General features: G+C 37.0%; 2 protein-coding genes across 3 annotated transcripts in view; one reads left to right on the top strand and one right to left on the bottom strand.

The window, feature by feature from the left end:
- Positions 1-162, top strand: part of LOC106876111 (stromelysin-1) — a 122,254-nt gene extending 122,092 nt beyond the window's left edge. For both annotated transcript variants that reach the window (XM_089341044.1, XM_089341045.1), the window contains exon 9: positions 87-162. The gene's annotated coding sequence lies outside the window, so the exon portion shown is untranslated. The remainder of the gene's footprint in view (positions 1-86) is intronic.
- A 5,721-nt stretch (positions 163-5,883) lies between these two features.
- Positions 5,884-15,554, bottom strand: part of LOC106876110 (collagenase 3) — a 46,693-nt gene continuing 37,022 nt past the window's right edge. The window contains exons 9-11 of the mRNA XM_089341265.1: positions 12,746-12,873; positions 9,274-9,425; positions 5,884-6,135 (exon numbers count right to left, since the gene is read on the bottom strand). Of these exons, the coding sequence (XP_089197391.1) occupies positions 6,027-6,135; positions 9,274-9,425; positions 12,746-12,873 (389 nt within the window). The 3' untranslated portion in view covers positions 5,884-6,026. The remainder of the gene's footprint in view (positions 6,136-9,273; positions 9,426-12,745; positions 12,874-15,554) is intronic.

Genomic DNA, 15,554 nt, shown 5'->3' with positions numbered 1-15,554 from the left:
GTTCAGAAGTAGTTATTTGCTTAGACGTGATTTATCACTACCGATTCATGACTTATAAGTAATATTTCTGTCATTTTGTTTTTCAGTTTGTGCAACTAGAAACTCAAGCAAACCAGTGAATCTAGCAATGTATTTTGAAATAAATTTATATTTTTACTTAAATTCTTTTTGCGTTTGTGTCTGTTATCTTGTTTTCACTCTCTTCAGCATGCCCATCAACAATATTCTCTCGCTCTGTTATTATATATAACCTTTTTAGAGCATTCTAGAAAACATTAATATCAATCCCCGCCACACCAGAGATACAGAGTTTCAGATTTGGTAAGATAGACCGCTGTTTCTGACTGGTATTTTAGTTTTATCGACCTAGGAAGGGCGGAAGGCGAAAGTGAGCCTCAGTGGAATTTGAACTCAGATTGTAGAAGACTAATATCGAATCAATGATCCATCCCCAGTTAATAAAGGAGCCTCTGCATGATCGCTCAATTTTCTGAAAATAGTGTCATATTATCTCGAATCGCATACTTTTAAAAAGAAAAAATACATGAGAAAGCATTGGATAATATATTCCTACGTAGACGATGTCATAAGTATAAGAACTATAAAGTAAAAATTAAACTATTGTTCTCTCTTCCTTACTTCATTTAAGCTACACTGAGCAGAAGGTGCCCCCGCTCAACACCATCCTCTATTTTTCTGTGACAAAGACGTATAAATACCGAAATATAACAGCTATAAAGTAAAATTTAAACTGTAGTTGTCTCTTCTTTATTTCCACTTGGCCACACCGAGCAAATGATACGCGCTCGACCCCCATCCTCCATTTTTCTTCTGACAAACGGGTATTAGTACCGAAATAAAGAAATAAAAAATAAAGTGCAAGCTGTTATTCTCTTATTCTTCAGCAGAGTTTAAAAAAGAAACGAAGCCCTATTAGTATATATATTAAATGTTTTTTTTTTAGTATACAAACAATTGCGATTACTAAGTGTTGAAACAATAGTCTTTATAACAGGCTGATTTCAGTTGAACGTTAAACAACCACAGCAAGAACTTAAACAATATCGTGCCAGATGCCGGGTAATTTTCAAAGTATTTTATACATTCTTTACTAAAAAGTGTGTCGTAAAATACGGTATATACATTCATATATGCTTACACACATGTATATACCCATTTGTACATACATACATACATACATACATACATACATACATACATATATACATACATACATACATACATACATACATACGTACGTACATATATACATACATACACATGAAAATATAAAACAATGTTATCTTTTTATCTTTTACTTGTTTCAGTCATTGGACTGCGGCCATGCTGGGGCACGGCCTTGAAGAATTTGAATTTAGTCGTAAAAATCGACTCTAATATTTATTTTTTCAAGTCTGGTACTTCTTCTATCGCTTTCTTTTGCCGAATTGCACTGCTTCGGGACATAAACAAACCGACACCAATTGCCAAACAATAGAGGAGGAAAAACACAAGTACACACACACACACACACATACATACATACATACAGTTTTAAAGTGGCTACCCTGTATATATATATATGACAGGATTCCATGCTGTCTCCATCTTTGAAACTCCCTCATAAGGCATTGGTAGGCTCGGGTCTATAGTAGAAAGCAATTGCCCGTTGGGCTGAGCAGTGGGACTTACGAGGGGTGCTGAAATGTTCCTGGCGTTAGAGGTATCACGAAAGGCCTGGTTAGAGGCTCAACTTCCGAGTTCTTTTACAGGACCACTGCAATAAGTGTGTGAATTTGAGAGGGGAATATGTTGAATAAAATCATAATTAACTGATCCTCTTGCATTTTCTTTTACACAAAACCAGGAACTTTTCCCCCTGGTATCCCACTGCAGCCGGTGGGTTAATCCAAGTAGCAGAAAGATTCCTGGTATGGCTTCTCAATGAGTCACCGGTTCGAGCGGAGGAACCTGTTCAGGTGAACGGCCTAGTGTTCGGGGGCCAAGGCATGTCTCCTGTAGAGACATACAGTTATGGCTAACAGCTTGGAGAGGAATGGGTGCCACCAAGCTAAGTTTCTCACGACACATTCATTGAGGATTCACTCAATGATCTGAGGATTCACTCAATGATTTGAGGATTCACTCAATGATCTGAGGATTCACGCAATGATTTGAGGATTCACTCAATGATTTGAGGATTCACTCAATGATTTGAGGATTCACTCAATGATTTGAGGATTCACTCAATGATCTGAGGATTCACTCAATGATTTGAGGATTCACTCAATGATCTGAGGATTCACTCAATGATTTGAGGATTCACTCAATGATTTGAGGATTCACTCAATGATCTGAGGATTCACTCAATGATTTGAGGATTCACTCAATGATCTGAGGATTCACTCAATGATTTGAGGATTCACTCAATGATTTGAGGATTCACTCAATGATTTGAGGATTCACTCAATGATCTGAGGATTCACTCAATGATTTGAGGATTCACTCAATGATCTGAGGATTCACTCAATGATTTGAGGATTCACTCAATGATCTGAGGATTCACTCAATGATTTGAGGATTCACTCAATGATTTGAGGATTCACTCAATGATCTGAGGATTCACTCAATGATTTGAGGATTCACTCAATGATCTGAGGATTCACTCAATGATTTGAGGATTCACTCAATGATTTGAGGATTCACTCAATGATTTGAGGATTCACTCAATGATCTGAGGATTCACTCAATGATCTGAGGATTCACTCAATGATCTGAGGTTCAGTTTCTAAACCATTGCCATCATCTCCATCAACCCCCCTCTCTCTCTCCGTCTCTGTCTATCTGCCTTTCTCTCAATTAGATGTAGTCAATTAGATGCCATTGTTTGCTACGCGGATGAATCCAGGACGTCTTTTTTGCGGTTGGGCAGACGACCACTGTAATGGTGATTAGCAGGTCATGCGCTGCGCACGTCATCAGCGGCAGATAACCATAGGAGCTGGTCTTGTCAGCTCCGCTTCTCCCAATGATTCCCTCCCATGTCTGGTAGTCTGCACAAACTCTGGCGGCTTTCAAGTCTTCATAAAGTTTGTATTTGACCTCCTCAGGTTAGTCATGGGGAGAGCGTAAGCACATTCCTCCGAGGGTGGAGCTACAGAGACAACAGTCTCGGTCACTGAGTCCCTTGGGGAAAATTGTTAGTTTGGTAATCAGACTATATATCAGGTCAGTATATCTATATGTACACACACACACACACACACACACACACACACACACACACACACACACACACACACGTACACACACATACACACTTTTACACGCACACACACATAAAATAGCAACAACAAAGCCAAAGACAGTTCCTTTTACAAATTATATGAATTCTTGCAGCTAAATGATATAAGCTGATATTTCGGCCTTAGAGTGCTTTATTTATATCACGAAAAAAAAAAGAATATACAACAACAATAATAACAAACTAACAAGAATTTCATGTTAATTCCACCAACCAGCTGCGGCCATTTTCCTAGTAAGCGTTACTCGTGCTATAGAATAGGATTTCATGGCGTTGAATTTCTTCTCCGTCTGTCCGGTCTTATTTATCGTGTAATTATGAAAGATTTCTCTTGCTTTAGTCTCTTCTGCTTTCACTCTCAAACGCCATAGATTTTGCTTATTGTGTATTTTCCTCTTTGTCTCTCGAACGCCGTTTTGGAAACTATGTTACCATTTTGATATTTTCTTAATCTCTCTTACTCAATGCTGTCATGTGGTATTACTACTACACACTCCTTTTTGTTACTTCACACACACACACAGACACACACACACACACACACACACACACACACACACACACACACTCTCTCTCTCTCTTTCTTCAACACAATGACTGTTTTTCGCTTTACCTTTCACTTACTTCCTCTCTTTCTCTCACTCTTTCTACATACTGCGGCCACGTGCAAGCGGTAAAATATTCTTTTCTACTCTAAGGCGCAGGAGTGGCCATATAGGCGCAGGAGTGGCTGTGTGGTAAGTAGCTTGCTTACCAACCACATGGTTCCGGGTTCAGTCCCACTGCGTGGCACCTTGGGCAAGTGTCTTCTACTATAGCCTCGGACCGACCAAAGCCTTGTCAGTGGATTTGGTAGACGGAAACTGAAAGAAGCCCGTCGTATATATGTATATATATATGTATGTGTGTTTCTGTGTCTGTGTTTGTCCCCCCACCATCGCTTGACAACCGATGCTGGTGTGTTTACGTCCCCGTAACCTAGCGGTTCGGCAAAAAGAGACCGGTAGAATAAGTACTAAGCTTACAAAGAATAAGTCCTGGGGTAGATTTTCTCGACTGAAGGCGGTGCTCCAGCATGGCCGCAGTTAAATGACTGAAACAAGTAAAAGAGAGTAAGCACAAGGCCAAAAGATTTTGGGGGAGGGGGCTAGTCGATTAGATTGATCCCAGTGCGCAACTGGTACTTAATTTATTGACCCTTAAAGGATGAAAGGCAAAGTCGACCTCGGCGGAATTTGAACCCAGAACGTAAAGACAGACGAAATACCGCTAAGCATTTCTCCTGGCATGCTAACGTTTTTGCCAGCTCACCGCTGAAATAATAAATGTAGCTTTTGAAGTATTTTTTAAGACCCCAAAGTTTTCGAGATGTGTTTTGTTTTGTTGAAATACTATAGGTTGTCGCAGTGTATTAAAGTAATGTTTTGAGATCAATCTCCAGCCAACACACTCAACGACACAGACAGGTACAAACGCATATACACACACACAAAGTATACGTGCATGTGTATATGTGTGTATACATACATGCACACATACATATGTATGTATATAAATATATATAGTCAGCACACCAAGTTTAGTAAAAACTTGAGCAGGCTTTATGAACCCTGCTAGAATTTCGCATGATTTAGGGCAAAAGTGGTGATAAATTTCTTAAGTTGGGGGTGACAATTTTTTACAATTAAACAAAAGTAAATGTTAGTTTCCTAATTTCTATAAAATTATATATATATGTAGTTGGAATTTACAAAAAAACAGAACAAAACAAAAAAACCAAGAGACGGAGACAGGTGCATAAACAACAAACAGGTATATTAGTTTAACGCTCGAGAAGGTGAGAAAGTCTTTTACGTTTCGAGCCTACGTTCTTCATCAGAAAGGAACACAAGGAAATAAACAGAGAGAGAATAAAAAAAAGCTTTAGTGGCTAGCAGTCAATTATGGCGGTTGTATATATATATATATATATATATATATATATATATATATATATATATATATATATATATATATATATATATATATATATATATATATATATATATATATATATATATGTATATATATAAATATATATATATGCATATATATATATATATATATATATATATATATATATATATATATATATATATATATAGATACATAGATAAATAGATAGATAGATAAAAGAGATAACAGAATAAAAGAGAATGAGGTATATTCATGTGTATATATCTGTATACACACACAAATATGTTGTCATAATATATGTATATGCATGAATATATATATATATATATATATATATATATATATATATATATATATACATATATATATGTATGTATATACATATACATATATATATGTATGTATATACATACATATAACATGTATATGTATATACATATCTATCTATCTATCTATCTATCTATCTATCTATCTATCTATCTATCTATCTCTCTCTATATATATATATGTATGCATATATATATATATATATATATATATATATATGTATGCACATGCGCACATACACCTGCACGCACACACACACACAAACTCACACACTACGCATTAAGTCAGAGAGTCGATTGCTGAAATTTCAATCTGAACAGAGAGACAAAACTTTAATGTGTTAAAGAAGAAAATAATCGTGTTAAACGATTTAATGGGATTACATAAAGTCATTGGTGCCTTCAGTTTGCTATTATTTTGTCGTTATTAAGATTCCTGCTTAGTCTTTCTTTGATCTCTTGTTATTGCGACAATTCAACCAATAGGGTGCTAACTCTTGTGGGTAACCGTTCTCTATAGACCGTGTAACGATGTCCAACTTGTAGTAACTGGAAAGAAAAGAAGAAAATAAAGTTGATGGAAATATATAAATAAATGAGTGCAAGCGTGGCTGTGTGGTTGGAAGTTTGCTTCTCAACCACACGGTTCCGGGTTCAGTCCTACTCGGACAACTGTCTTCTGCTATAGCCTCGGGTAGGACAGATCTGGTAGACGGAAACTGAAAGAAGCCCTTCGTATATATATATATATATATATATATATATATATATATATATATATATATATATATATATATATATATATATATATATATATATATATATGTGTGTGTGTGTACATATGCATATATGTGTGACGCATGTGTGTGCGTGTGTATGTGTGTGTCTGTTCCTCACCACCACTTGACAACCATTGTTGATCTGTTTACGTCCAGTAACGTAATGATTCGGCGTAAAAGACCGATAGAAGTACCAGGCTTTAAAAAAAGTACTGGGATTTTCAAAGTGGTGCCCCAGCATGACCGCAGTCTAATGGCTGAAACAAGTAAACGACAAAAGATAAAAGATAATGTATTTCATGTTCGTATGCATGTATATATATTTTTTTTTGTATGTAGGTTCTCTTCTAATTTTAATTATTTGAAACCTTCTTACAAAGAAGAAGCTGCTTTCTAACAAAGATACAAAGCTCCGTCGTTGGAATGTCGATAACGAAAACAAATTCACATTTTGTATTTGAAAAAAAATCTTGCATATTTTTACCGTTCCACTTATAGATTGTATGTGAAATATCAGCATCAGCTGGTTGATTTCTTTCTCAGAAAACACTAGCTTATCCAGTTTATTCTAAAGGGTCAATGATAAAGACCCCCTTCAGTCATAAATGATCATGGGATTGCACCTCGAAAGTTCCCCACCCCCGAAGCACAAGTCCGGGAAAGGTTGTTTATGGAAGACCAGCAGTTGCCCATGCATACCAGCCTCTCCTCTCCACACCACTGATGTTATCCAAGGGAAAGGCAAAGGGACCGATGCAGCTTGGCACCAGTGATGTCTCAACTCATTACAGCTGAGTGAACTGGAGCAACGTAAAATAAAGTGTCTTGATCAAGAACACAACACACAGCCTGGCCTAGGAATTGAACTCATTACCTCATGTTTGTTAGTCCAGATTGTTACTCAAACGTTTACTCCGCAAATCAGGTACTTTAATTATTATTGGTATAAATATGAATCTATAATCTGGATATAGAAACTGATGGTTTCGAAGCATTCGTCCAGAGTTATCCTTTTCCTCTTTGATTTTCCAAGAGATCTTCACATTAGCAGGGATGCATGACCTCTGTGAAGGTTCATACGTTTTCCTGTGTGTCGTACAGAAGTTTTGATGTGAATGTTCCACCTACATTACTTGAGTTGATATGCATATTTGCATGTACTTTGCATATGTGTGTGTTTGTATGTGTGTGTGCATATGTGTGTGTGTATGTATGTATGTGTGTGTGTGTGTGTCTGTATATATATATATATATATATATATATATATATGGGAGAATATACAAATAATAACAACAGACGAGGACAGGTGGTGTAAATAACAAAAGTATATATTAGTATGACGCTCGGGAATACGGAAAGTCTTTGACGTTTCGAGCTACGCTCTTCAACAGAAAGAATACGGAGACAAGGAGAAAAACACGGAGAAAAAAAATTGAATAGTGTTCAGTCAACGGTCAATCATAATAATATATATATATACACACACGAAGGAGTGCTAAAAAGTTCTTGGATTTAATGTTATTACGAAAGGGCTGGCTGGAGGCCCAACTTCCGAATTCTTTTAGAGGGCTTGGAAAAACTAAAAGACTTCTGCAATAGGTGTGTGTGTGTCTGAGAGGGGAATATGTTGAATAAAACCATAATTATCTTATCGTCCTGTATTATCACTTATCCAAAGCCAGGAACTTTTCAGCACCCCCTCGTATGTATGTTTGTATGTTTTTATGTATTATGTATGCGTAATACATGTTTACTTGTTAGCAAGGATAGATGTACGTTTGCATGTGTGTACCCACGTATGTATGTATGTATGTATGTGTGTATGTATGCATGCATGTGTGTACCCATGTGTATGTTTGTACACATGTATGTATGCATGTATGTGTGTAAGTATACATGCACGTATGTATGCATATATGCATGTATGTATGCATGCGTGTATGTATGCATGTATGTATTATACATGTATGTATATATATGCATGCGTGTATGTATGCATGTATGTATTATACATGTATGTATATATATGCATGCGTGTATGTATGCATGTATGTATGTATTATGTATGTATGTATGCATGTATGTATGTATGTACGTATGCATACATCCATGTATGTATGTATGTATGTATGTATGTATGTATGTATGTGTGTGTGTGTGCCCATGTATGTATGGATGAAAGCACGCACGGTTTTAGTTCTTTAGCTTAATCAATGCGACTAAGACCATTCAGCGGTCACCATCATCAAAACGTGTATGTGTGCGTGTGTGTACTTCTTTGTGAGAGTGTGTTTGTATGCTTCTGTATGTATGCATGTACGTGATTATATGTGAGTGAGTAAATAATGTCTTTGCGTCATTTCGCATGTTACCATTTGAGCGAAGACATGAGGCTTGCATTTCCTGCGTTTATTGTGGCAGTAATGAAGCTCTTTACATTAAAGACATGCAAAGGTTTGTGAAAGGAAGAGCATCCGGCTGTAAAGACATGTCTGAAATTCTCTTCCAGTCTGTGAAGGCATGGAAAAATGCACATTGAATGAACGAAGGAATGAAATGTACATAGCACACACACACACACACACACACACATACACACACACACACACACACAGACACACAGACACACAGACACACAGACACACACGCACGCACGCGCGCACACACACGCACACACACACACACACACACACACACACACACAGAGACAAGCTCGCGCGCAATGGGTGACTTTTCTTTTCAATTTCCGTTCACCAAATCCACATTTCAAAGCTTTTGTTACCACGGGGTCTGTAGTTGAGCACAGATGCGCAAGGTGCCATACAGTGGGCGCGAAACTCGGAACCAAATGGTTGGGATGCGAACGTCTTAACCTCACGGCTATGCCTCTATGAAAATGGTACTTACTTTGTATCTTTGAAGAAATAGATGTTGTTCTGTTTGTACCAGACAGCGGCGTCTACATTGAGTGGTAAATTGGGCCAGTAGACCCCACTGAACTTAGGGTAGCCATCACTTAGAATAAGGGTTCTCTCATCCAAGAACCAGAACATATTGTCCTGTAACAAAACGGCAATAACATTAGGGGTAAGAGACAGATTCAATATTGGTGGTATTAGTGGTGGTAGTGGAGAGGGTGGTGGTAGTGGTGGGGTGGTGGTGGTGGGTGGTGGATAATGGTCATGATGGTAGTCGTGGTGGTGGTGGTGGGAGTAGTGGTGGTGGTAATGGTGGTTGTAATGGTGGTGTGGTGGTGGTGGTGACTGGTAATGATGGTGATGATGGTGATGGTGGTGGATAATGATGATAGTGATGGTGGTGGTAGTGGTGGTGATGATGGTGATAATAGTGGTAATCATGGTGATGGTGGTGGTGGTAGATAATGGTGATAGTAATGGTGATGGTGGTAGTGGTGGTGAAGATGTTGGTGTTGGTGGTTGCCATAGTGATGCCGGGTGGGGATAATGGTGGTGTTGGTGACGAAGATGTCGCTGCTGGTGATGATGATGGTAGTAGGCTTATTAATAGTAATAGAGATGTTGTTGGTGGTGGTGAACAGTTTAATCTCTGACATAAAAATCACGGGACGGCTAAGCTTAGATCAGCTGAGCTCGATCAAAGAACACCTAGGGTAAAAAAAAAACAGTTCGTTAAACACCCTTATTGAGAGACCTGTTGAGCGGGATGGGCTACTCAATCTGAAGAAAATTCTACATGGGCTCTACCTACAAGATCATGCGCTGTTTACCTTGATATCACCATGTAGCACACATATGGTTGTGATGCATGTGCCTGGTGGACCCTTATCAAACGGGTAGTGATGATGGGTATAGTGGGTTTCGTATATTTGTACTCCAGCGTCAATTTAATGGCATGTGCTGCTCTCTCACTCATTAATGAGTATAATGATGATGATGATGTTGATGTTGTTGTTGTTGATGATGATGATGATGATGATGATGATGATGATGATGATGATGATGATGATAATGATAATAGTAACTATCTCAATTTGTCCACCGTCAAACTAGCTCAAAGGCTATTTCAGTTTGTCAGCTACAAGCTGAAGGAATACTTTTTTGAAAAAAACTGGTAACGAGGAGTCAGAAAACCCTATGCTTACTAAAAATAAAAGAGATGATGATCAAATCTGGCATGATTGGATTGGCAAGAATCCCAATTGGTATCCAGATAAAGTTCGGGATGGACGTTCACAAGCACTACTGGAATTTCTTGAATTTTGTCAGACAGGTATTAGGGAAAGCCTTAAAACAAGTGGAAAGAAGTCCTGGAATAACTTCACAAATTCCCAACATCTAGATAATATCCCAGGAGAACCATGTCTCCGAGAAATCCAAAAGATTGTGCTGATAAGTACTGCCCACATCCTTAGAAAACCCCTATCAATTTAAATGTATGTGCTGTATTACATGAAGATATTTCGCTACTGCCCCTGCCACTTTCTCTCCCCTATCAGTCATACTGTAACATCTCTTATCCTTCACTCACCCTAGGACACTGGTGTGTTTCGGTGAGTGATTGTTACAAACATGCAGATTATAAGTAAATAATGATAATAATAATAATAATAATTGGAGCACCTTGACAACCAGAATTTATTACCAGAAGAACAGAAAGGTTGCAGGAAGAAGGCTAGAGGAACGGATGATCTAATATATATAGACAAAGCAGTTCTGAATGAAGTAAAAGCTAGAAAGAAAAATCTAGCAATAGCATGGATAGGTTATAAGAAAGCCTATGACATGATCCCACATTCATGGATAAGCGAATGTTTGAGTATGTTCAGTATAGAAGACAACATAAGAGAATTAATTAGCTTTAGCACGAAGAAACGGAAAGTAGATCTCTACTTAAGCGACACACTCTTAGGGAAAGTAAATATCAAACGAGGAATTTTCCAAGAGGTCTCGTTAACCCCTTTAATATTTATGTTATGTTTGATCCTCCTCAGTTTAGTATTAAGGAAGGCAAAGGCAGGGTACCAGTTCAGAAATAAGGAAAAAATTAACCATTTGCTCTACTTGGATGAGCTGAAGCTTTTTAGTAAGAATGGAAAAGAGATAGATTCCTTAATACAGACTGTAAGACTCTTCAGCAAAGATATAGGCATGGAATTTGGCATAGATAATGTGCATGAAGTGGGGTGGACAGGTAGTCAACAGTGAAGGCATCCAATTACCAGATGACCAGGTACTAAAATCACTGAAAAGAGAGAGTTGTAAGTATCTAGGTGCATTAGGACCTGGCAGAGTACTAACTAAAGAAATGAAAACGAAAATTGAGATAAAAAACAAGTAAATTCCCAATTTAAGTTATGCAAATCAAAAGAGGAAAGTGTTACTCATATAGTAAGTGAATGTAGCATGTTGGCACAGAAAGAATACAAGAAAAGACATGACAATCTAGGGAGAGTAATCCACTGGGAGTTATGTAGAAAGCTAGGATTTGAACATACTGATAAATGGTATGAACATGAACCTAGTAAAGTAATAGTAAGATATATAAGATATCGTGGGAATTTAACATCCACACTGACAGAGTAATAGAAGCTAGTAGACCTGATTTGGTAGTAGTAAATAAAGAGAACAGAAAGTGCTAGATAATTCACTTTACAGTCCTAAATGATGAAAAAATCAATATGAGAGGTATAGAAAAAATAGCAAAGTACCAGGACCTACTCATTGAATTACAGAGACTATGGAAAGTTCGGATAAAATGTATTCCAGAAATTATTGGTGCATTAGGAACTATTCCTAAAGATTTTTACAAATGGATAGAGGAAATAGACATAAAACCCAGTTTAGAAGAAATCCAGAAAACAATACTATTAGGGACAGTTAGAATACTTTGGAGGGTTCTTGGCATCTAAGGTTGCTTGTAGCCCGATGTTAGGAATTTTTCTTTTCCAACAGTCTAATTTGAAGTGTATATGAATAATAATAATAATAATAATAATAATAATAATAATAATAATAATAATCTCCTGGGATAATAATAATAATAAATAAATAAAATAAATGCGCCCTTTTAAAGCCTAGCCAGGATCATGGGCCCGGTTTCCCGGTTTCAATGGCGTATGTGTTCCCCAGCTGGACGGGACGCCAGTCCATCGCAGCATTACTCATTTTTGCCAGCTGAGTGGACTGGAGCAACGTGAAATGAAGTGTTTTGCTCAAGACCACAACGTGTCTCCCAGTCCAGGAATCGAAACCACAATCTTACGATCATGATGCTGACATCCGAACCACTAAACCACGCGCCTCCACAATAATAATAATAATAATAATGATGATAATAATAAATGGTCAAAATGTGGTATAATGTTTTAATCCTCGATGCTTAAAGAACATTACATTACCTTGAACTGAAGGATCAATCCAGTGTACCAGAGCACTGACGCACTCGGTTCACGATAACGCGGATCCGTGATATTTTGAGGATATCCCTTTTTCAGTTTCTTTCCATTGTACTTCCATATTTGTTTCCCTGAAATGAGAGCAGAAATGTAGTATTTAAGTGGGGTATTGCTAACATTTTCTTAAACTTTATTCTCCTTTATAGATCTTAACTAAGTTCGAAGTTTTGCTCCGTAGTAGATATCACGGTCTCATTTTATAAGGAACAATGTATGTTAGCATAACTTATTGTAGAACATACATAATGGTCAGGAAGTTCTATCATGACTGCAGAAATTTAACTGAAACAAGAGATAATACTCGTTCCTTGTGTCGAGAAAAAAAGAAAGAAAAACAAAAAATAAACAACCACACCACTTCATAACTTATTATAAAGGTAAACATACTGTATGTTCGGCTGATACATTTGTATCTTTAGCTGCAGCGCATGAGTTTGTGGTATTATAAAACTGAAGCGTGACAGAACTTAAATCCTGTACGTTGGACCTGAGAAAATGTGGTGGAGCATAGTATCCAAAATGTTTTTTTTAATCTTTTTTTCATAGCAAACATACTGCACCTATACTCATCTTAGCCGAACCAATCCCTCCCTCCAGCCAATCTTTCTTTGTGAAGACTGTTTGCAACAGTATAGAGCTAATCTAATTCTCTTGTGTGGATATATTTCTTTATGAAATGTATATAGATATGAAATATTAAAAATAAGTTGTTTTTTTTCTAACCACCGGTGGGAGCATACGTTTTCCTAGAAAGTTATAATGGGGCCTGGGGTAAGATAGGTTTGGAAACACTGATCTAAACTGAAATAAGAAGCAAAAACAAACGCACTTTTGGTGCATGAGTCAACCGTAGTATAGAACCATAAAGGTGTACCTTTAAATATATTCGAAAACTGGAAACGCACACATACACAGACACATACACATACACAGACGCACGCACGCACACACACACTCACACACGCACACGCACACACATCCATAAAAATTAATTCTGACCTGGATGTAAAATTTCAACATGAAAACGGCAGCAGAAGTGGCTAAATTTGCGATACGGGAACAGACTATCAGACCGTCATCACTATATATATACCACTGACAGGACTATTTCAGAATTCCAATAATACTGATGGCAAATGTTCCCTGCATGCAGGGAATACTTCCCGAGGAAATGTCCCACATTGCACCAGGATGTCCTGGACTAGCTCCCTCGAAATATACTTGAAGATATGGTGATGCAACAAAGCAGCCAACAAATTTTAGCTGTCCTAAGGGAAGTCTTTCTCGAGACAGTTATCTATTTTGAAAATGACAGCAATGAAAATACTGTGGAACTTTAGCAGACAAACAGATCACCAGGTGGAGCATGATACACATGGCATCACTCTATGACAACGATATATTAATTAACACCCTAGGCGTAGGCATGCTTGTGTGGTTAAGACGCCCGTCGGATCTCTCTCTTTCTCTGTCTGTCTGTCTATCTATCTATCTCTTTATCTATCTATGTGCGTTCGCGCGCGCGTATATATATATATATATATATATATATATATATATATATATATATATATATATATATATATATAGTCTGTTAAAGTCTGTCATACCGGCCATGATGAAATACCACAAGGTATAGAAAATACGTATTCGCCTTTATATATTTAATCCTTTATATTGAACACTCAATATTTCATCTATTCAATAAGACATATTCCATATATTCGATAAGACATTCAATACTTTATTTCATTGTACCATCCATTTTTATTTTATATTATATATTGTATATTCCATATTCTATATCCCATATTGGTTTTGCAGGAATATAAATAAAACATAAAAAACAGACAGTGTTGGAACTCTTTTAAACAAAATAATATATTCCTCTATACACAATCATACAAAACCCCTTTTTTTGTATTTATTTTTACTCGCATATATATATATATATATATATATATATATATATATACACATACACACACGCACACATACACACACGCACACATACACACACGCACACATACACACATGTGTATAGGACAGGCTTCCGCGCAGTTTCTTCCTACCAGTTTCATTCAAAAAGCATTAGTTTGCCCCGAGGCAGTAGAAGACATTTGCCAAGGTTTCACGCTATGAGAATATATAATTGTGTATTTGTGTATGTATGTATGCATGTCATCATTTATTTCAAGATTTCTTGTTAATAGAGAATGAGCTGGTTTCTAACCTAGATCCAAAGTTCCCTCATTGGAATTTACACAACATCACAGGGTATTTTTGTATGTATGTATATGTGCAGATTTTTATGTTTTGATTTATGCATGTATTCTCATGCATATAGTTGCATATCAAGGCCTACTCATATATACTTAAATGATAAACCTCTGGAAAGTTTTACAGACTTTTACAGTTCCAAGATGGCTTGGATCTGTAGTCTTTGAATTAGTTTTCTCCTTTCTGGTTTTGAGAAGCCTAATTTCTCAAGATTGAGAAGCCTAATTTCTCAAGTGTGTTACATATCCCAGTGTCCCAGTAATTACAGGTATAAACCTGAGCTTATAATCTGGATAGAGTAACTGTACATTTCTCAATAGTCCAGTGAATTTTCTTTTTCGTTGATCTTCAGCTTTATGTTAACATCCGTTGGGCAGCTGATTTCCCCAACTGTGCACGGTTTCTCTTATCTCAAATCATTATTGTGTTTACATTTTATTGAGGCTTTCACTGGGGCATTCCACCAATAATT

The sequence above is a fragment of the Octopus bimaculoides genome, chromosome 24 (genome assembly GCF_046866305.1).
Source record: "Octopus bimaculoides isolate indiv1 chromosome 24, ASM4686630v1, whole genome shotgun sequence".
NCBI lineage: Eukaryota > Metazoa > Mollusca > Cephalopoda > Octopoda > Octopodidae > Octopus > Octopus bimaculoides.
The sequence above is the reverse complement of the archived record's forward strand: the minus strand, read 5'-3'. Positions and strand labels throughout refer to the sequence as shown.